General features: G+C 39.4%; 2 protein-coding genes across 4 annotated transcripts; one reads left to right on the top strand and one right to left on the bottom strand.

Annotated features, from left to right (window-relative positions):
- Positions 1-7,075: 7,075 nt before the first annotated feature.
- LOC147315495 (transmembrane protein 229B-like) lies at positions 7,076-16,119 on the top strand. 2 transcript variants are annotated; one of them, XM_086258350.1, is made up of 2 exons: positions 7,076-7,229; positions 9,796-16,119. In XM_086258350.1, exons 1-2 carry the CDS (start codon positions 7,181-7,183, stop codon positions 10,275-10,277), a joined length of 531 nt encoding a protein of 176 aa, XP_086114476.1. In that variant the 5' UTR covers positions 7,076-7,180; the 3' UTR covers positions 10,278-16,119. The 2 variants fall into 2 exon arrangements, with proteins under 2 accessions (XP_086114476.1, XP_086114477.1); XM_086258351.1 differs by having other exon boundaries at positions 7,106-9,388.
- haao (3-hydroxyanthranilate 3,4-dioxygenase) lies at positions 13,949-21,989 on the bottom strand. 2 transcript variants are annotated; one of them, XM_086258347.1, is made up of 11 exons: positions 21,965-21,989; positions 21,243-21,389; positions 20,979-21,057; positions 19,533-19,616; positions 18,211-18,317; positions 15,696-15,785; positions 15,566-15,609; positions 15,346-15,491; positions 14,571-14,639; positions 14,406-14,488; positions 13,949-14,270 (listed from the first exon to the last, which is right to left on the bottom strand). In XM_086258347.1, exons 2-11 carry the CDS (start codon positions 21,329-21,331, stop codon positions 14,198-14,200), a joined length of 864 nt encoding a protein of 287 aa, XP_086114473.1. In that variant the 5' UTR covers positions 21,332-21,389; positions 21,965-21,989; the 3' UTR covers positions 13,949-14,197. The 2 variants fall into 2 exon arrangements, with proteins under 2 accessions (XP_086114473.1, XP_086114474.1); XM_086258348.1 differs by lacking the exon at positions 21,965-21,989 and having other exon boundaries at positions 21,243-21,392.
- Positions 21,990-22,400: the final 411 nt, after the last annotated feature.

The following is a 22,400-nucleotide window of genomic DNA, read 5'->3' as shown; positions in this document are numbered from 1 at the left end:
ACCGGTGGCACCCTGCTCCAGGGCTGGGCCCCCATGCACCCACCCGCCCACAACCCCGGCAACACACCAACCAGGACCCAAGCCCCCGAGGCCCGGTCCGGGTCCCAGCCCAGAGACGGAGCGCCCCCAGAACCTCACGCCCATCCCGGACCCACCCAGGGGCAGCCAGGCTACCAGGTCAGTAACCCACGTCCGTCAGCACAGACCCTCCCCTAGCCCCGCTGCACGCAGCCACGAGGAAACAGTCACCGGAGAGCCAACAGAGCCCCTAACCGGACATGACCGCTACCCCGGGTTGAGCCCCCCAAGGAAGATGCCTCCGGGGAACCCCCCCGACGCCCTAAGCCTGTCCCTACCCCCCACACCAATCACAACAGTGAAGGCGGGACCAAACTATGACCCCCCCAATTGTCTATGGTGTGAAGATACGAGATGTGCAGCACCTGAAACTACGGATACTGGATGCCTGTGCTGGCATTTCTCCTGCGGTGTTGCTATCAGTGTGTGAAGAGTGGGAGAAGAGGGTTGCGTTGACAATCCAACACAATGGGCACATTGAACACATTTTATAAGTGGTCAGAAACTTGTAAATAACTCATGAAAGAATAAAGTTACGTTGATTGTATAGAAGTCTATGAGAAAGCAACCCTTCTCCTCCTTTTCACTTTCAAGCCTTACTTACTGACTGACATTATTACCCTCTTTAAGGACCACAATACAGATGATAAAATGGGCTATACTATAGGCCGGGGCTGCCCTAGGGAGTTTATGATTGACAGGTTCTGGTGTTATGAGCATACAGTGTCCCTTTCACTCAGATCTGTTCCTTTTTATCAACTCTGGTTTCAAAGCACTAAAATAGTAACGGCCAACATGCTTATCAATGGATAATATCACAATGACTGCATCTTTTACATCTAGTAATGGACAAAAATTAATTCCAGAGACCATAAAAAACGAATCTTCTTTTTTGCATTTTTCTTTGTAACCTCGATACCTTTTGGCCCAATCAATCTTAGGGTTTTGGGGGGGTTTTTTACAATCCCATAAGATGGTATTGTTTACCATCTTATGAAACTGTCTCTGTGTCAACATGGCAAAAAGTAGTCTTGAAGGCATGCTCTCTATTTGGAACTATGACAAAAGTGTTTTTGAAAACTTTGGCAACAGATTTTGGTAACATGTTAGTTTCTCAACTTTCATGTTACCACAGTTTAAGATACAACGTGCGTATCTGAGATCAAATGATGGTGGGGTTTGGCAATGAATAGGGTCTGACTCATGAGATCACTAATGTAATGAAGCCTTTGAGCTTGAGCCATTCTGTCCCATTGTTTCTCATCCTGATTTATGTCATTGCATCCCATTTGATCGCTCTGTTGGATCTTATTTAAACATCATTTCCCCTTACTGGAACTTGTCCTGATGCATGCTTAGTCATCCAGGTAAGGAGATCTGAGACGTTGATTCTGTTCATCTGAACGTAGCGTTTTCAGTGGGAGAAACATTTCATCAATCATCCAAGTGACTTCTTCAGTCTCAGCTGACTGCAGGTTTCCCCAACCTAATGTAGCCAGATGGGTTACTCTGCCTTCTCCACCTCTCTCTCTCTCTCTCTGGCTGCTGTTCGGGTTGGGTTGAGTGGAAACACACCTGCACTCTAATTGCAGGGTGGCGACTGTCGGTATAAGGCCATGCAGGCTTCATTTCCCTATTAATTACTTCTTTGCCTTTTGTGAGTGCAGTATCAGGCACCAATGCACTTATTTTCTTGGGATAATCAGGCAGTTTCGATCAGGCTCTACAACAGTTACAGGTAGGCCGTATGTGTATCCTCCTATCCACTTTAAAGGTTAAATAAGTGGTATAGTGGCGTATTGCTGTCCTGTTTACAGATTGGCCGACTTACTTATTTCCAGCCGTTGTGGAGAGGGCCGCCGCTGCACTACTACTAGCAACTGATATAGCGTCCTTAATTCTGGGGTAAGTAGCATTTGGCATTATTTTGCTACTGACTATAAATTAGAATAAAACATAGCTGGGCTTGAGTTAGAGCTGGGCGATATATCGAGTTTTTAAAAAATATCGATATATTTTTATACGAGATATAAGATGTGACAATATCCTTTATATCGATATAGTCTATGTTACGTTATAATTATACTTGTGGAGCCGCAAGTTTGCCTCTCTTTCGTCCACTTTCGTCTTTACGCAACGTTACTCGGCCTCGCCTCTCCTTCACTGAACACAACTCCCCCTCCTCCCCCATCGCTTCACCTACAGGAAGCGACAAGATGGACACGGCAAATCTCCGTTAACGAGTTACTGCGCATCGCCCCGTGCGTGGGGCTGGACGGCGTCAACGTGTTAGCTAGCTAACCACGCTAACGAGCTAACCACGCTAACGCCATGCAGCCCAGACTAAAATCCTTTCATTTTCTCAAAAGTTGACAGCGCGCCTTATGTATGAATTCTGATGTGCTTGATGGCCGCGAACCGATTTTATGTGGAACACGGCGCTCAGCAATCTGTCAAAAAATGTTTTAATATGACTTTGCTAAGCTACGGAGCTGCACCGCTTGATGGATTGTCGGAGCATTACGGCTGAGCCTCGCGGAGTGATACGTACTGTGCTTCAACGTAATATTACCCTACTGTGTATAAGGACCATAAATGGCACCTGTTGAGAGACGTGGTTGCGAAGCGGATTTCAAACTCCAGGCTGTCAGTCACGCAGTACAAGTTGGGAACAGAGCAGCTGTGAAATCTGTCTTTGTTATTGTGCTCAGCGTCTTTTAGTTTACATTTTGACTGCACAATTGTGAGCTTTTTGTTATGCACAAAAACAACATTGTTTTCTTTTATTTATGGAGCATTATTATTTAATAAATGCTCATAATTTATTTTTGAGTAAATTTGATGTACATCTGCTCTATGTTAATAAAAGTGCCTGTGTGACATCTGGGACACAGCTTTGACTAAGAACTCTCTTTTTGTTCTTACTTTATGGCTTTAAAAAAAAATATCGAGATATATATCTTATATCGCCATCCAGCTAAAAAATATCGAGATATGAATTTTGGGTCATATCGCCCAGCCCTAGCTTGAGTGATCTCTTGCCCGTTTATTTTGCTGGTGTTTACTTACATCTGATATTTGTACTTGCACGTTTGACTTGCTCCAGTCGCCACAGAGAGCGCCTTTTTGGAGTGTTTGCTAGGATCAAATGTCATAACGACCATCATCGGTGCAGGCAACTGTTTGCCTGTGGAGTGTAAATTCCTAGGCTTGTGTACTTTACTTTCTTTGTTTTAAAAGAGTGTGCGTCTTTTATTATTGTGTGCTTGGAGTAGATTTTTTTTAGTTTGACTGTGAGCAATGAACCTGGTGCTAAAGCTCCTTTTCCATTAGTAACTACTCGAATCGACTCACTATGGCTCGCCCCGACTCAACTCAGGTTGACTGGTTTTCCATTACAATGCAGTACTACCTAAGGCCATGTCTCCGCTTTGGCCTTCCGTCCACACTGAGACAGCGTTTTTAGTCAAGGAAAACTGAACTCTTTGAAAAAACTCTCCAAAGTGGATACATTTGAAAACGCCGTTTTCACGTCACAGTGTGGACTGCGAAAACGCAGTCAGCCCATTTAAAAAGCTCGGTGCTTTTCCTCGACATTTAGCAGCAACATTTCAAATATAAATGGCAGATAGAAATAACGCAGGTCGAATTGTCTTACATTTCACGCATGTGCAATACAGGAACAGTTTCAGTCATTTCAGTGTGGATGAACAACTGTTCGTAAACGATTACAAACGATAGTGTGAAAGCAGAGAGTTTTTAGACAAAAACGCTGTTTTCAAATTTATCCGGATTAGTGTAGATGTAGCCTGATGTGTGTGGTCTCTCTCCCCACTTGGTGGCATGCAGTCTGACGACGTCACATTTTAGTACCTGCTCACTTGGAACCCCGGGTGGGGAGGTGCTAAAATAGTACTTGGTAGCAGGTATTATGACCACAATGGAAAACCCTTAAAACCGTAGTAAACCGTGCCAAGTCGATCCAAGTAGGTACTAATGGAAAAGGGGCTTAAGTGTCCTATTAGATTTTTGAGACTTTTTTTTTTAACTTTTATTTAACTTTTTTCCCCAACAAATATAAGACTGGTTCACATCCAAAATAATAACACTACACAGCACTAGAATATTACAACATTATGTCCATAATTGTTGTCCACTAGGATCCAGTTTACAGGTTACTCCCAGTGCTTCCAGTGGTTTCTTCCATTTGTCCACAAAAATTCGGGAGCTCCCATCAATATAGTGTCCCAGCCTGATCAGAGTCTTAACTTCAATGATGAGCGACTTCCATAGAGAAATGGAGGGAGGCTCAGCCCCCACCCATCTCAACATAATGCTTTTCCTGGCCAACATTAACAGTGACTGAATTACATGCTCATGTTGTACCAGTGAGACAGGAATATATCCCAATATACACATTATTTGGTTTTCTGTCACCTGATGACCAATGGCTGTACTAATATTGGCGCAGACCTCTTTCCAAAATGACTGGATAATAGCACACTCCCACAAGCAGTGGAATCTAGTGCCCACTCTGACCTTACACTTGAGACAGTTTGGAGATGTTCCCATATTATACTTACTATAAATATACGGAGAAATATACACATTGTGCAAAATTTTGTGCTGCAGTTCTTTAAATCGGTTACAAACAGAGATTTTAGATGGAAGGAGCAGGATTTTGTCCCATGCCTGTATATCTATTTCACATTTAAGCAGCGTCCCCCAAGATTTTCTCAACCATGCCAGTTTATCCACAATTAGGGCATAAATCTCGGAATAAAACTTTGATACAAAATGTTTATGCTCCCTATTATCCAGAAAAAATTTCTCCAACCGAAAAGAGGCAGTTGAGATTTGTAATGATTTAGCATTTTTTAACACATAATTTCTCAATTGCAAATACTTATAAAACTCAGTCTTTGACATAGAATACTGGGATTCTATGTCTTGTCTTCAAGGATTCAAATGATTTAAACTCACCATGTTTAAAGAGGTCATAAAACCTCTTTACACCTACTTTATGCCATCCCACAAAGCTTGACCCTACGTTCTGCGGCAGAAGGTCAGGATTATTTATAAACGTTGACAAGATATTAAACGGAAGACTACCGTTAAAAGATTTTCTCAGTTTTCCCCACGTCCACATAGCATTATATATCAGTGGGTTATGCTTTATTACATAAGGTAAGTCATTTAGACTTTAGATTTTTGGGACTTTTAATGTTCTTTTTTGTTTTTTACTGAGGTGAACCGAGGATAAGCCAGTAGCTGTGGAACCTTTGGTGGTGGGTTGTTTCCACTTTTGTTGTACAGCAAAGTTGGTTGGTTGGTGTGTCTGTGTGATTTTTCTCTCTCATGGTCCTCAGCTTCTGGTAAGTCCAGGTTGTTTTATCTTTGATCAATGGTTGCTAATCAATGATACATCCAGATTAACAGAGTCACCTTTATGGACTGAATCTTGTCTTTTCTTCAGATGAGCCAGGGCCACTGCTGTCAAAGAATGATTTTTATCTCTATCTGCAGGAATTCATATTTAGTGGCATTGCTCTGATCTGGGTGCTTCCCTTCCACATGCATACAAGGGAAGTGTAAGGCAAGGACAGCAGCAGCAAGACCCCAGCACAGAGCACAACAGGCAACATTGAAAACAAGGGTATAGGTGGGTTGCAATGTAGCTTGCAGATGCACAGCAAACACAGTCAGGCTGAAGCGGCTTAAATAGTGTGACCTCTTTTTGACGCATAGAAGAATAATCAAGCCATCAACTGATGTGGGCTGACACTGAGACCAGTTGATCTTCCTGGATTACACCATACTTGACTTCATGATCTACCAGAATTCACTCGTCCCGTCCGCTGTCATGCCGTACTATAAAATGTCAGCTGTGTGTTTGCCAGAATCACTGGACTCTGATCTGGACGGCTGCCATTCATTCAACTGTTTTATTAGCGTACACATAAAACAAACACACACAAGCAAGCAGCGCCACCACGTCAGGACTGACATCTGCTCTCAGACCCACTTTATGGTTGCAGTGTATACTATGCATGTGTGAAACCAGGCTGTTAAGAGCTCGCTTCCATATTTGTACCATATGTTTTTATTTGTATATTGGCATCTTTGTGTACATGTCAGTTGGTGTCAGTGATTAATGAGCGTAATCCACTTCCTTATTTCTATAATAAGAAAAGAAAACATGATAACATCATATAAATTTCTCCCCTGTACCTGAGCCATTCAGCTCCCTAAATAAACTAAGAAATGCATAAACTAGCTACAGAGAGGACGGTGAAAGGTTTTTATGCACACCAAATAAATACAATACATTTGAATATGATGTAACTATGAAAATATTGAAAGCTATTTGAATGTAGGCTGTACTTGGACCAAACGTATTAGTCTGTACTGGGTGTCTGGTGTATTGTTTTTTCTGTTCACTTTCTAAATTTGTGTTATTGCACTAATCTTTACTAATCATTTTAAAGGTAAATGCCCAGTTAATATGTCCTAAATAATGACTGAACAATGAAATTTCTGGATTTCACGGCAATCTGCTTCAGACTTGTTGAAGTGTCTTAGGTGGGGAAAAGTGGTGGACTGGCCAACCAAAGTGCCATTCTTTAATTTACCTGATTATATAATGTAAATATTAAACTGATCTATTAATATGATTTCTGACTCGCTTCTCTGACACACCTAGGTACTGTAGTTCACTGATAACCGCCAATCTGACCCACTGCATGACTCAGATACAGCATTATATGGCGCTTCCGTGTCTGCCCTTTGAAAACACTCATCGATACAATTCTTCGCTCACTTATTGTATGCTTAAAACATTCAAACAGCCACTGTGGGATCAATACTAGGATTTGCACACAACACACACACAGTTACTGCTCAGGTGGTCCAGGTTTGCTTCCCGAGTTTTCCCTCAGTTCACAGCTTCAGCCTGTGACAGGGACATCACTGTCTCACTCTGATAACATGGAGCAGCTTAATGTTTAGCCCAAGACCCATGCACATGCACACACACACACACACACACACACTAGAGAGCTAAGAGATTACAAAGGCACAGAGACCCATATGCCGACAAGCAATGGAGACGAGTAAACTCAATGTGAGGCGAATGCGAGGTAACGATCAAGGTGAGTTATAACTGCTAATAGCATTTTAAAATGTGTAATGACTGAAGAAGAAAAAACTTGAGGTGGTGCTACCTGCCACTGCATCTTTATTTCTTCTGCACTGAGTGAAGAAGCAAAGTGATGGAGTTCAATTCTGTACAGATGGTAAATTATTACTGATTGGATTGACTGGGGAAAATAATTGACCGTGAAAGTCGCCTAGCTGATATTTATAGCAAAGTGAAAACTTGTTGAAGTCAGTCTGAGCCTTTAATTTGCTAAGTAGGGCTATTAGCCTGTTAATCCACACGAGAGGCTGTCAGCTGTGCTGCATGGCCTGAGAATGAGCGAGTGAATTCATTTTGAACTTGTAATAATGTAAAGAACAAAATTCAACAAACTTTTCTTTCTCTTAAAATTTTATGATTTTTTTTTTTATCTGGACAGGAAAATGCTGGCAAGAGAGATTAATGTTAAACACGCTGTTTAATATATTAATAGACTTAACAGCCTTCGACACCCGTTCAAGAAATTATGAAAACAGGATTTATTGCTCAGACTTTACAATTTCATGAAAGAGAGCGTTGAATAATGTAATTAAAAGGAAGGGAAATGTCTTTAAAACAGACTTTTATCCGTAAATAATCTGATTACTTTTCAGAGCAGGAAGCTATTTCCATCTATGGTTGAAGTAATTTATCGTTTCATTTTTTTCTGATTTTGATCATCTTACTTTACATCCATGAAAAACAAAAGAGTGAGAGACATAACCCATAATCCAGAGACATTATGAGAAAAAAACGTGGCACAGAATAGTTTGTTGAAATCAGTAAACTTCTTAAGTTTGGCTTTTAATAGTTGTATTAACATTTACAAATGTAAATCATCTCGATAAAATTTATAATACAAAAGCTTGAACCTTCCACAAAAAATGAGAAAATAGGAAGTGAAAACTAAACTATAGTCTTTGAACGTTGGTTAATTAAGGCTAGCTGTTACCCCCAGCTAATGTTAATATTTTGTAAATATTGTTTTCTGATGTTTACTTCGACATATTTTACATTTAATCTGTTTCACAACCTAAATATTAATTTTCAGTGATATTTCTGACCAGGCAGCATCTTCCTTTAAAACCTCATTTCAGTCCATGTAGCACATACGTGTGTGTGTGTGTGTGTGTGTGTGTGTGTGTGTGTGTGTGTGTGTGTACATATATATTCGTATTTGTATGTGTAAATGCAAGTATGTGTACGTGTACATAGTGGTTTGCTCTATATGTCTGAAATAAAGATACAATAACAATATATGTAATACTGTACATTCAACCTACAGGCTGACTGAACATTGTAGAACAGCTGGAGACGGGGGGGGGGGGAGTTAGTCTGACACAACCCAAAACTAACGTAAAGCAATTATTATAATTTTTATTTTTATTCTGTACAAATTATTTCAAATAAAAACACTTTATGGCCAATTGGCTGTCAAAGTCTTGTCTGTGCACAGTAAACATTAGAAGTGAACTGAATTTATTAGGCTGACAGGTAGACAGACAACTCTAAGAAAAGGGTGCCCCAGGCAAAGAAATAGTCTGACGGCTTTTTTAATATTTGAACTGTTGAACAAATGAAACAAATAGAAGTTCATACCTCTGACAGCACTAGTGCCGAATTCAATTAAATGTTTCTGTCAAATCACAACAACAGGCACCTCTAGTTACTTTGCATTATAACGTGAAACCCTGCAAAAACAGAGAGAAATCAGTTGAACAGTCTTACTGCTAAGCTGAGCTAAATATCTGGATGCCCTTAATATTTACAGCAAAGAAATGAGAGCACTCATCTAATTTATTCTCATCATTTATTAGCCCAGGCTTAATCTGTTTACTCTAAACTATTAAAAATCTTTGAAAAGTTATTTAGAAAACTACACATATTAAATAGTTTAAGAAAAGACGAAAACGCCTCGTCTGGGGATCCTCAGCCCTTCCCATGAAGGTGGCACGGATGCCCCTCCGGTGGTCCTCGTTGGGCTCTCGCACTCTGAGGCCTCTGGATGCCTGGAGCCTGGATCTCCTCCATGCCTGCTTCATGCCCTGGGGGACGGGGCTATGGCTCCCTACATCCTCTTGCAGACCATTACATGTGGAAACCATTTGAATACAAGCGCGCTGATCCACACAGGTGTGCACACGCGTGATCACTGTTCGTAGACTTAAATTACACCTTTCTTGGCTGCTACTTCAAAGCACATTGTGCGCTGTCTGCCCTGTGTGCTGCACAACAAAATTGAATATTTAGTATTTACTGCTGTTTACACTTAGCTAGATTAATGCGATGGTGTTGTGTTTAGTATGTTGCTTTGGGTTTTTTTGCTTGTTTTCTATTCTTTCTCTCTCAACAGGTGATCCAGGAGATTTTTTTCCCTTTCTCACGGTCCCTCTCCCCTTCTGTTCTTCTTTTCTTTCCTCTTTCTTTCTCCCTTTCCTATCCCTCACTCATGTCTGTCCCGTCTGTAACAACTGAAAATAAGAAAAGAAAAAAAAAAGAAAAGACGAAAACATCCAGTAATTTCTGTCTCTTTTTGACAGGGATTGTTGAAAATGACTCCCCAGCAGAACCACATGGCAGCAGCTCTGCTCGACCTGTTTCTGCTCTTGTTCGTCTCTACGTGTATGCGCTGCATGGCTGCCTCTGCGAGGTGGCCTTCACTGCTGTGTGGGACTGGTGCAGCACCCAGGACAGGAGGCTGGCAGGCCACAGCAGTCTGTGGGCGCTGCCCATGTATGCCATAGCAATCTATCTCATGGAGAGGCTGAGGGCCCTGATGCTCGCTCAGAATCACCCACTGACTGTGCGGCTCGTGCTCTACACTGTTTTCATCTACCTGTGGGAGTTCAGCTGGGGTGTGGGGCTTAGTTTGTTGGGAGCCTGTCCATGGGACTACTCAGGCCATAGGTACAACCTGAGAGGACTGATAACTCTGGACTATGCACTTCCCTGGGCTGTGGCTGCATATATAGCAGAACAGCATGTGATCAGGCACACTTTAAGAATAAGACTGCATAACTGAACCGCTGTTGTGACGATCTGGACTCATGTGCTTCCAAAACACTTGATTAATTAATTTCATATTAATTATATTAAAAGTAACTATTCTGTTGTTTTTAGCAGTATAATAAGCCTGACTGGGAAAGTACATTAAAGGAGTAGTCTTGATTTTGGAAAATAAGATAACAAAAAGTCTCTACACAAAGCCACAGATATGAATTAGCCTGGACACTTGGAAAAATAAAATATTATGAAGAAACAGCAGGTGTAGTTTTATAGTAAAGTGAATAAAAACAGAAAGAATGATCAACAATGAGCTTTGAACTATTGAGAAAGTGAAGCCAGCTTTCTTAAATCCTTTGATCTTTTCCCAAAGGATTATTCACACTAAGCTAAAAGAATCCAATCGCTTAATACAGTCAACACTCACCTTTTTATATCTTTGCTTTAAGAAGCAGTTTTACTTTAAACGTTTAGCCTCATTGAAAGTAGAAGAAACTCCAGCAATCTATTCTCTCAATGCAACATAAATACTCTTCTCTTTGTAGCTTCAAGGCCAAATTCATGCACGTAAGCGTACAAGGAACTCTCCAATATTTCATCCTTTAAAAAGATTGTTTAAAACAGCTTGTACCGATTTGCAATGAGGAAGTTAGTGTATGTATTTTTTTTTAAAAAACCTGAACAATAACAGCACACGTGGTTCAGCACTTTTATGCACATTACACAAAGGCAAACATAGATTTACGCTCTGTCTATGCAAGACAAGACACAAGCCTATTTAAGTCTCCACAGATAACGTGTCCTGCAAAGTAGTAGATGGGAGCAAAAATTAAACAAACAGTGAGAATAAAAAACAGGAAATGTCCACAAATGTAGCTAAATGCTGAAAAGTAAGTGTCAGACCAGAAACCAGTTAGTCAAAAACACAAACACGTACCTTGCGTTGTGCGTTTAGCCCTGTACATTTGGCTGTGCTGTGATTGGTGCCTTCCTGGTAACATTTTTTGCTGGTGCATCTAAAGCAGTAAAATTCTGAATTCAAACAAGCTCAAATTTCAGCACTGGGGGTAAATAAAATAGAAGACAAAACCTAATAAGTGGGCTTTAAATTATCTTCATATATGACAATAACATCATTAAGCTTACGCACTGCCACCCCCAAAGTATCTGGAACAATTCAAATCTTTATTGAAAGGCTCTTTCAGACTGTCGACCGAAGGCTAATTACACTGCTGATTTATAAAGTGTCACCAGTTCTTAAATGTCAGCTTTGTAAGAGACTACATGACAAATGTAGGTGGTTGAAAAGCAGAAGACAAGTACTCAACCAATCAGAAATGTCCAGCGCAGCAAGCTCCACACCCATAGTTCCCATTACTTATTAATAAATATTGTCCCACCTAGCTGGAACGTTTTATTGCAGGGCAACGTTCCTGGATCTTAATTTATAGCTTACGCGTCCATGGGAAAAGTGTAGTGAAAACAATTCAGAAAATGTTCATTAAAAAAATATTTGTATTTGTTTTTTTAGTCTGGGTGCCATCGATAATTATGACTGGCATCTCACAGCCAAATATGCTTTGAACTCATTTACAGTCATTTGTGCATTACTGGGGGAAATCCCGTACTCCATTAAACAGTGGTGATTAAATAGGAACCTGGCAGTTGGCACCTAACAGCAGTGTCATCTGACAACAAGGCTGCGTTCCTGATACTCGTTGAAACTTGTGTTTTTAAGTCCTTTGAGCCACTGGGACTGAAGTTTATGAGTGACAGTCATCTTGCAAGGAAAGCACATAATGTTATTTCTGTAGATATTTATTTATTTTTCTCTCAGCACTCACATACAATTACATCTGATGGGAGAGTACAGCTTTCACGTTCTTTAATCACTTTTATTGCAGGGTTTACATCCTTTAGTCTTTATGTGTTAGTCCATGAAATGCTTCTCAGTGAGCAGGACAGCGGTTTCTAATACAGATGTGACTTAGAGTTCATGCTTGGATTGAGGAGTATTTAATGATTGAGGGTATCGATTAATACAGCTACAAGTAAGAAAAGTAAAAAGAAAAGTATCCATAAATAATTTTTACATGAAGATTTACTCACTTTTCAGAGCAAGAAGTTATATTCATTTATGGTTGTAATACTTTAAAATGTAATTAATTTTCTCATTTTAATCATCCTCTGCTATCCGGGGGGAAGGAAACAAAAGAAAAGAGAGTGAGACAACACAAAAATCAGAGACATTTTAAGAAATGAAGGTGGTTGAAATCTATAGGAAAACCTCACAGCAGCAATGAGGGTAACAGAAGGAAAAGGCTTTGCTAAGACTTTATTTTAGACCTAAAAACACTTGCTGTTGTGTCTTTCTTAATATCAAATTTTCCTTGTAAATTTCTCCATACTGTTTTGGTGACCAGGGAAATGGTATGACATAGAGGTTACTTATATTACAAATATATGTAAATTTTGGGGTGTGATGCTTAAATTAATTTGTTTTTACATCTATTTTTGTATAAAATAGGTTTTTCATGAACACAGCAATGTAATGCCTCACAGTACTAAATTGAGAAATCACATCATCATTATGTCTTCCTGCAATCTTCTACATGACGAGAGGAAAGAAAAATATGAAACATGGTTTTGTGTTTAGCCTGCAGTTGCGTTACAGTTGCACTGGACGTAGCGCAGTAGCATTTACCATCAGGTGTGCAGTTGTACTAAGATGTGCAGGGAATAGACAGGGCGGAGCAGTCTACAACGGAGGAGTGGAAATACCAACATTACTTTTATTTTCATTGCATAAAAACACAGGAGGGTGATGGTAAAGTACAAATTGTGTCCAGGACAGAAACAGCCACACTGTACTGCTAACACAACATCAGGTCTTTGCAGACATCTACACAAACAACGTGCCAGCACAGAGCCAGCGGAGACACATCTTATTTACCACCATGTAACAAAGTGAGTGATGAGTAGTCAAGCTTAGAGCGCTGTAGCATTCATTTTAGAATCACAGTGGCAACACTTTGAAGTCTATGTGGTGGTTTTCCACTTTGTTTTGTGTTCAAATGTAACCTTAAAAGAAAAACTGCTCTTTTTAAGAAAAGGATTTATCTTATTATCTGGGACTGTAGCCGAAGGTTCATACTGGTAACTGGTAATTATGTCACAGTGTATTTCAGGACATGCTACTGAGCAACATGAAAGAAATATAAAAACAAAAAGCAGCATAACAAATTACTTTTTACTGGGAAGTAATCAAATTCATTTCTTTTAAGTAATTGTAAAAGAAACACTAGATATGACCGTAATCTTATTAAACTGAATTAATTTGGTTACAAAAATCCAAACAAAGCATTGGGTTTGGCTCCGAAACTGTCAGACTGCTGGTTGACGTGAACAGACAGCCTGCTAAGGAGTCAAATTCCTGTTAGCTCGCTGTATCAGTTCACCTCCATGCACCTCCATCTAAAAGGTTTTTGAAACAGCAGCAGGTTCTACATGTCAGTTTTGTAAGAAACTACGCAAAACATGTAGGTGGCTATGAAGCAGTTCATTGGAAAAGTTCATCTGACAACAGTGTTATGTTCCCGATACCTGTTGAAACTTGTGTTTTTAAGTCATTAGAGCCACTAGAAATGCAGTTTATGAGTAACAGCCAACTTACAAGGAAAAGACAAATGCTCAGACATGAGGATGTTTTTATTTATGCATTTTACTCACATAAAATTACATGTAGTGATTGATGAATGCGAGAATATAGCATCATTTTGTAATTGTTTATTAATACTGTTTACCCTTACTAAATGGTCTATGCTACTTACTGTATTTGTTTTATACATAAAACACTTTCAGTTGTTCGAGCTCATTTAAAGAATTCGTGCTCCCCTCCCAGCATATGTTTCAATGCAGGTGTGATTTGACGGTTGATGCTTAAGGTCTCTTCCTCTCTGGGTTTTGGATCACAACCAAGGCGACAGTCCCCTCAGCTCTCTGCCACTGGTATCTACGACAGAGAAAGTCACTGCATGCAAAACCACACTGGAAACCCTGGAGAGTTCACTTTCAACACTTTTGATCCAATAATTTGTACACTCAGTGAAAGAGTTTGTGATTTACTGACAACTTGATATTGACTTACTGGCTCTGCTCGGGAATGAGCAAACTGTCTCCTGCAGGAAGACTGAACTCCTGCTCGTTCATAGTCACTGTGGAAGATCCCTCCTAAGAAAGAGATGTAGAAGAGGAAGGGAGATTTACATGTGCGTCCAGGGACAGACTGTTGGGACAGACTCTGCATACATACCAACTGCCAAACCCACACATCAGTTTGGGGTGTTGTCATCTCTGTGAGTCCAGGTCCGAATACCATCGCCTGTTGGGGAGGCAGTAAAAAGAGTCTTGTTTATCACTATCATTACCTACAACACGTCTAGTCTCCTGTTATTTCAACAATAATTATACCTTTGACTTGTACTTTTAGTATCAAAACATCCTTTCTGCCGGATAGACCGTACTATACAGTTGTGGTCAGAAGTTTACAGACACTCATCATGGGCATGTAACTTTGTCATAGTAATTTTGTTCCAGTAGTTTCCAGGTCAGGGTAGGCTTGTGCCTTTGTGGCCCCTGGATTGTCCCTGAAAGTCCGAGCCAATACCCTCTCATGTGAGGGAGACAATTTGTGTCTTCTTGTGGTGGCACACACATTAAACCTGTACTTACAAATATTTATTTAAGGTGTGATCTTGCAACCTACAGTTACTTAGTGCTTTCAAACAAATCTTGTTTATACTGGCAAATAGAAACAACCATTGCCAGCAGTCAACCACGATCTCTGACAAGAAGCTGGTCTTCAAGGACACTGCAGAACCTTCAGGATTGCTTATTAAAAGAAATAAGTGAACGTATGTTTATATTTGAGTGTGTTTGTACACGTTTGACCCTGCATGGATTTAAGAAACCAAAATTGTAACTATATATGAGTGCAGGCCTAAATGAAATGTTTTACTGAAAATGGCTGAAAAAAACCCTGATCAACCATCTCATATATGATCATTACCTGACACTAGGTTTCTTACCTCAGTCTCAAACTGAGCTCCGAACATGTCGATGGGCCTGCCATTCCCCAAAGACGGCCTCTGTTTTTCCAGCCAGTCTTTGAAGGAGAAGGGCGTCATCACGTTCATGGTGTTCAGCTGGAAAGGAGGTTCCCTGAAGACTTCATCTATCCATCCAATAATAAACATTGACACCAGCTCAAAGTTTACAGGGACTTACAATTTCTTCTGAACAACTCACTTGGATCAGGTTTTCCTGTTTTGCACTGCTTGGATGCCATGAACCTGAAAGTAAAATACAGTCAAGTCAACATACTTAAAAGAAAGAGCATGATCTGAGTATGACTTGTAAAGATGAAAAGATGCCTTACTCCTTGATTATTGGCACCAGCTGGGTTCCTAGATCCTGACAGTAGAACCATTTTTCAAATAGGATGTCAGTGGTGTTGTCTACATGGTACCTGAGAGCACAAATACATGCTAACATAAAAATCTGTTTACAGGACAAATGTGTTTCACTAAGATCTAAGACTCAATTCAATAACATTGTTATTTATCTATTGTAGGACCCTACAATAAAACTGAACAAAGTAGCTGCTGATGAAGATAGCCACTTAATTAAATCCAAGGCATCACTTAACATTTATCATTTATATATAAAAAATGTAGCCAGTGGTGTAAATACATATCATTAAAGGTTTATTTGTTCAAATAATTAATCATTAAGCAAAATGTGCTGGGTATAATCTGAAGTATACCAGTCCCATAAATTTTATTTGACCAGATTCAATAAAGTTAGACATTTTACATTGTACTTATTTTTGTTCTTGCTTGTACTTGAAAATTGATTAATTAATTAAAGTAGTTTAAGTCATACATTTTTATGAGTGTAGTTTTAAGTCTTACTTAATACAGCATGCTGTCTATTTAGTAAATGATGGTCCTGTATAGAGAAAAACAGACAGTAAGGAGAGTATTTGTAGAGCAGGGGTGTCCAAGTCCAGCCCTCCAGAGCTACTATCCTGCAGCTTTTAGATGCAACCCTACTCCAACACAGCTGAATCAAATGATTGGATTACCTCCTCAGCATGGCATCAAGGTTGGCAAAGGCCTGATAACAAGCCATTCATTTGATTCTGGTGTGTCGGAACAAGGATGCATCTAAAAGCTGCAGGACAGTAGCTCTGGAGTGGTAGTAGGACTGGAGTTGGACACCCCTGCTTTAGAGTATAGCCGGGTTGTGATTTATGGAGGGTCAGGAGTGCCAGAATGAATTAATTAGCAATACCATTAAATTATTAATTAAATGTTTACTAAATTAATTAAATTTGGAATTTATTAATTACATAAATAATTAATTTACTGCCTATTCATTTTATTCAAAACATGTAATAATTTATTTATTTATTTCCTATTCTAATTAATTAATGACATGTTTAATTAATGAAATTATATATTTAATAGGGGTGCAACGATACTCGTATCGATGTTGAACCGTTCGATACAGTGCTTTCGGTTTGGTACGCATATGTATCGAACAATACAAAATTTTTAATTTATTTTATCAACTTTTCTTTTGACGATGCTGTCTGTGTTGAGCGCTCAGTCGATCTGCGCTCGACAGTGCGGAGTAGTCAAACACAGATTCACTGAGAGCAGCGCAAGCTAGCAGGCAGAAGTTAAGCTCACCTTGCAACATGGCAAATTGAACCTCCCCCACCCTCATTCAGATCTGGCGTTTGGAATTATTTTGGTTTTCATGTGACGTATGACCCTGAAGGTAAGCGCGTCATGGACTAAAGTAAAACAGTATGTTGGATGTGCCATGCAATGCTCAATTACATGGGTGGGAACTAGTGGTTAGCGCAGTTAGCTTGTTAACGTGTTGACGCCGTCCAGCCCCACGCACGGGGCGGTAGCTCGTTAACAGAGATTTGCCGTGTTGTGACGTTAACGTCATTTCAGATTAACGCTGACAGCACTAGTGGGAACAAAATGAATATGACTGCACATTTACTCCGACATCATCCTAGTGCAAAGACAAGTGGAAGCAGACAAAAACAACAAGCACGCATGCTACAAACTTTACCCGAGTCATTTAGACAGCCGTTAGCACATGATTCTCCTTATGGGGACCTGATATGTTTAATATGCTGCTGAGAATATAGCCCAGAAGAAGCGTATAGTATAGCTTTTATTTTGGAAAGAGACATTTCTCTGTAATAAACTCTCTTTTCCAAAGATGAGTGATTTCTCGATCAGATACTTATTTTTTTCTTACTTTGTTGTTTCAGCAACATTAAATTTAAAAACTGTACTTTTGAGTTAAAATATATATTTATAATTTTAATAAATGACAAATTAAAAAAGCATGAACATTTTTTTTGTATCGAAAAAATATCGAACCGTGACACCAAAGTATCGAACCGAACCGTGTGTATTGTTGCACCCCTAATATTTAATTGTGTATTTATTTAATGATTTTGGCACTCCTGGCCCTCCAATTGACATGGGGACTGTTAAATCCCCAAAATGCTGCTGCTGTAATTTGATTATGTTGTCAGATTTGAATTTGATTTTATTTGTTGTAAAAATGTAAATTTGTTACATACTTACAAGGTAAACATTCAAGTTTACATCGAATCTGGTCAAATAAAATATATTTAACTGGTTTACAGTTTATACCACACGTTTCATTACTGATCTTTGAAAAACCTCTTTTTATGTCAGCTGAGTTTTAATTAAACTTATTGCCTCGTGTTTATGAGGGCAAAGAATCTTTTCTTTTTAAGTGTCCTGTCATGTTTATGACCATTCATCATTTTTCTGTTGTCAACAACTCTCTAAGAAAAAATGCAGAAAATCGAAACTGCCACAGCAGTGAACCTCAGGCAGTCGGTTTCAGTGAGCAGTCTTCTCCTTTCCATCACCAAGCCCACGGTGTTAGCCTGCCTCTGGGGGGAGTGAGGGATCCGAGCTGGCAGCAGAAACATCTAGAATTTGAGACAAAAAGTAGTGGAATGCACAGTGAAGCAGATTCACCTGAGATAAAGCTTATTGCACAAGCTTGCTGTGCTTCCTTATTTCTAATCAGCAGAGAGCGATGGGAACTGGAGCAGAAAAATAGTTTCCAGGAGGGTTTAGTGCAGTTGTCTATCTCAACCAGCATTTCACTATTATGTATAAAAAAAATTTATTCCTGTTTTGAAAGATGACCAAATAATTTCTATGTTCTCTGTTAAATAAGTATCTTACTACAAATTTAGAGCTAACACACTACATTGTGGGGGGCCTAAGAGACCTGGGCCCATCCCGACTGGCTGTGAGAAGAATTTTCTTAGGTCTTATCTTCAGTTACTAAATGTGGTTTTGTTTGTTTGTTTGTTTTTTTAGTAGACGGCTTTTATGACATTATCACTGACAAATTCTGACTATTCACTACAGCCTGTTTCACATTTACAATTACCTGTTAAATCTGAGCAGCACAGCGCGGTTCAGCACAATGTGAAGAAACGTTCCTCTACTTTATTTGGGCGCTGCTGTAGACGGCTCAGGTTGTGACATGGGTTACTGAACTTGTATGACTTCCTTATGTCTAAAAGATATTTACACCAGTCTCATCGGGAAAAACCCAATTGTTAACAAATTGGTTTTCGCAGGTTTTCTTCCTCCTTTTCACAGGAGGAGTATACTTCAGGGTCTGTCAGTGTAAAATGGGAGGAAGGGGCTACAGCATGCAAGTCAATGCATCAAATATATTTTCTTTTGAAAGTATAAAAAATGTGGAGAATAAATGGTTGTTCGAGCTGAAAGTTTCAGTAAAGTTCAGTGGCTCTGCAGCACTCACTCTTTCTCACTCATCTGATATTTAATTACAATCTCTTTGTTTAAGTGAATAGACGGCCTGTCTCAGTCTTCACAATTAATAATGATGGATTGGGAATTGTTTTCTTAATCTTTTCACACATGTGTAGCAGAAGTATTAAAAATAATAATCTGTGCAATTAAAAGGCCCAGACCAATTTACTCTGGACCCACCCAGAGGTAGAATCCTGCAGCTGCTCTTGCATAAACAGCTTAATTAATGCTTTTTAAAAAAGTGTTCTTTATGTTTTATGCAATTGTACAGTTAAATTCCATCTGAATGAATGAATGTGTATTTGTGCACAGCAAAGTACGAAGCAGAAACATAAAAGTTTAGAGCTTACCTCTCCCTCTTTGATGTGTACATCCTTGTGTTTACCATTTTCAATCACCTTCAGACACATGTCCCCCTTCACCTGGTAGAATAACTACTTAAAACAGAGAGAGAAAGACAAACGAAGAATGGCAGTGGGTTAAATACATGTTATAAATATTTATTTGCAGGCATCAGCAGATACTTCAGTTGTGGAAAAACGGTTAGTCACAATTAACATAAAGACATCTCAGACCAACCAGTCAAGGCTCAGTCTGGATAATGTAGTACATCAATACTGAAAGAACCAAGAGGGAGCTATAACACAGAGGGTCCCAAATGCAAGGAATCAAATGTCAATATTATGTTTAGCTTCTTGATATTTCTTAAAGGGCAGTGAATCCTTTCAGCTACTTTAGCCAAAAGTATTTCCATTGGCAGAAATGTAGACACTCTGTGCTTCGTGTTAGGAACAAAAAGATCCTACACTGATTGATCAAAATCAAAACAGTCTCCAGGATGTAGGCACACGTTTCTCTCTCAGTCACTGAACAAGAAATGTATGGATAATCAAATAATCAGCCTCAATTAAAATCAAAAGAAGAAAACCCATAGAAATAATAATAATAATAATAACATTCATGAGCCAAACCAGAAGCTTATCTTCCTGTGTTATGGCATAAATATTTATGACAGTCAGATTCCTCAGACTGGCTCAGGCATTTAGTGGGTTTGGTTTTTCTTTTTTCCCACAATCTGCCAAGCGCATCAAAACTTACTGGATGGCATTTCTAATCTAATCTTTCTTCCTTTCTATTTTTAAACACAAACTCTGTTACAAGAACTGTAGTTTCCATATAATTATGTTATATTAAGAGAGTCATAGTTACTCCCGCCATTGACTGCACTTCATTGAATTTCTTCACTTTAACATTCAGAGCATTGGGCAGAAATCACATTGCGTCAACACCCACCGTGGGCCTTCGTGATGCTTTGTTTTAATTAATATGAACCAACTTAAATTAATTAAAGCCAACAACTTTGTTTTAAAGCTTAAAATTAAATGTGCAGAAACTTGCAGCTTTCACAAAAAATCATGAGTAACTGTCAAAAAAGACAGAAAAGATCTGTATTTTTAGACCATGTCAGAAATTACCACAACACTAAAAAGGGTATCCTGAGTCATGATTCAGTATCAGTGAATGTTTAAAGTTGTGAAAGTGGCTGTCAGCTGACACACTTTATACTTTGACACAGAAGCAAAAAAACCCAGTAGCAGCAGCTGGCCAAATAGCCTAACCAAGCACTGCAACACGTGGGTGGAACTGGCCCTAAAAGGACAAATGAAGCAACTTTGCGAAAAACTGTAAGAAGCTAACTAATGTTGTCTTTTGTATTAAATTGTAGGTTCTTCTGCTTCCATGGTCCATGTTTGTTGCTGGAATGAGGGAAAAAAAGAGACTAGTCCAACTCTCACCTCCTCCCCTTCCTCTATGTGATAATCCTTCCTGGTGTTAGGGCCTCCGACAAACATGACAAGCAGCTGGGAGAAGTGCCTGAGACAAAGAGGAATTAAAATCATGTCAGTGCATGCACTGCGTGTCCTCACAGTTCAACTGACTGAATTCCAAGTGTTCAAACTGCCACATAAATTACACATTGCTCAATAATTACAAAACTCAATTCACATTTGCAAAGAATAAAGAGTGAGAGTGTAGCTAAGAGTAAATGTGTTACTTACATGAGTTTGTTGCACACTGGGGGCAGGAAAGCATTCTGATTTTCTGCAATCCAGTGTTCCACATTGACCTGAAGAGTACTGCTGTTCATTTTGATGTGATTTGTGCTGCAGAATGTAGCCTCTGGGACTCTCTGTCAGCTGTTATGACTGCTTTAAGCAAGAGGACACATAAAGTCCAAAATGCAGAAGTGGGAGTAAGCAAATCGGGGTGGAGCACAAGGGTTAAAGGTTGTTGTTTAATAAGTAACATAATGCTGTCCTGCAGACCAAATGGAATCCTTTGCAACGTGCACAACGCCACGATGGGAGCAGTTTTTACCCAGCCTACGCTGTACAAAGGGTATTTGAGGTCTAGTTGAGGTAAAAAATTATTCTCACTCAGTTTTCTGCTTCATTGGTGGTTGTATATTTTGGTTGGGTTTCAATCAACTTGTAATTAAAGTCCGTTCCTTTAATTTTCTATTTTTATTTAAGTGAAAGCACACAAGTTACACTTATTGTGCATTTTGTGTAATCTAAAACTGTTGGGTTAATCTGACTTTAAAACAAACACAAAAAACTTGCTTAAATCATGCTACCAATTCATGTAATAAAATTAAGTTCTCTGTTCTTTCAGTGGTGTTTTTTTTTTTGGGGGGGGGGGGGGGGGGGGTTGTGTATAACATGTAAAATATTTAGCATCTTCTTAAAATTCAATATAGCATAAAGGTTAAAAATCCGACCTGTATGCTCATTTCGAACCAGAAAACTGTCCTGGGGTCAGTCAGACCAATCAAACTTTTTATTTTATTTCTGGATGGATGGATGGATGGATGGATTTGTGGATGCTGCATCCTCCAGCCTGAAGAGGAGAGGGACCAGAGGCCATTCTGGCTCATTATCAGCACACACTTCAAAAGCTACAAAACACATGGGTGTACAAACATGGTGAACAAAAAACATTGATCTAGTCAAAGTCAAAGTCAACTTTATTTGTCGATTCTGCCACATGTACAGGACATACAGAGAATAGAAATTGCGTTACTCTCAATCCCTAGATAAATAGCAAATCTACTTGGATTTTCCAACACAACCATCTATGAAGTTTACAAAGAATGGTCCAAATAAGAGAAAGCAACACTTTTCTGGGGGAAAATGCCTTGTGTGTGCCAGAGGTCA

This window comes from Aulonocara sp. 'chitande type north' Nkhata Bay, linkage group LG13, assembly GCF_057382095.1.
Source record: "Aulonocara sp. 'chitande type north' Nkhata Bay isolate Kocher_YH1m ecotype deep benthic linkage group LG13, A_spYH_male_GT1.1, whole genome shotgun sequence".
Classification (NCBI taxonomy): Eukaryota; Metazoa; Chordata; class Actinopteri; order Cichliformes; family Cichlidae; genus Aulonocara; species Aulonocara sp. 'chitande type north' Nkhata Bay.
The sequence above is the reverse complement of the archived record's forward strand: the minus strand, read 5'-3'. Positions and strand labels throughout refer to the sequence as shown.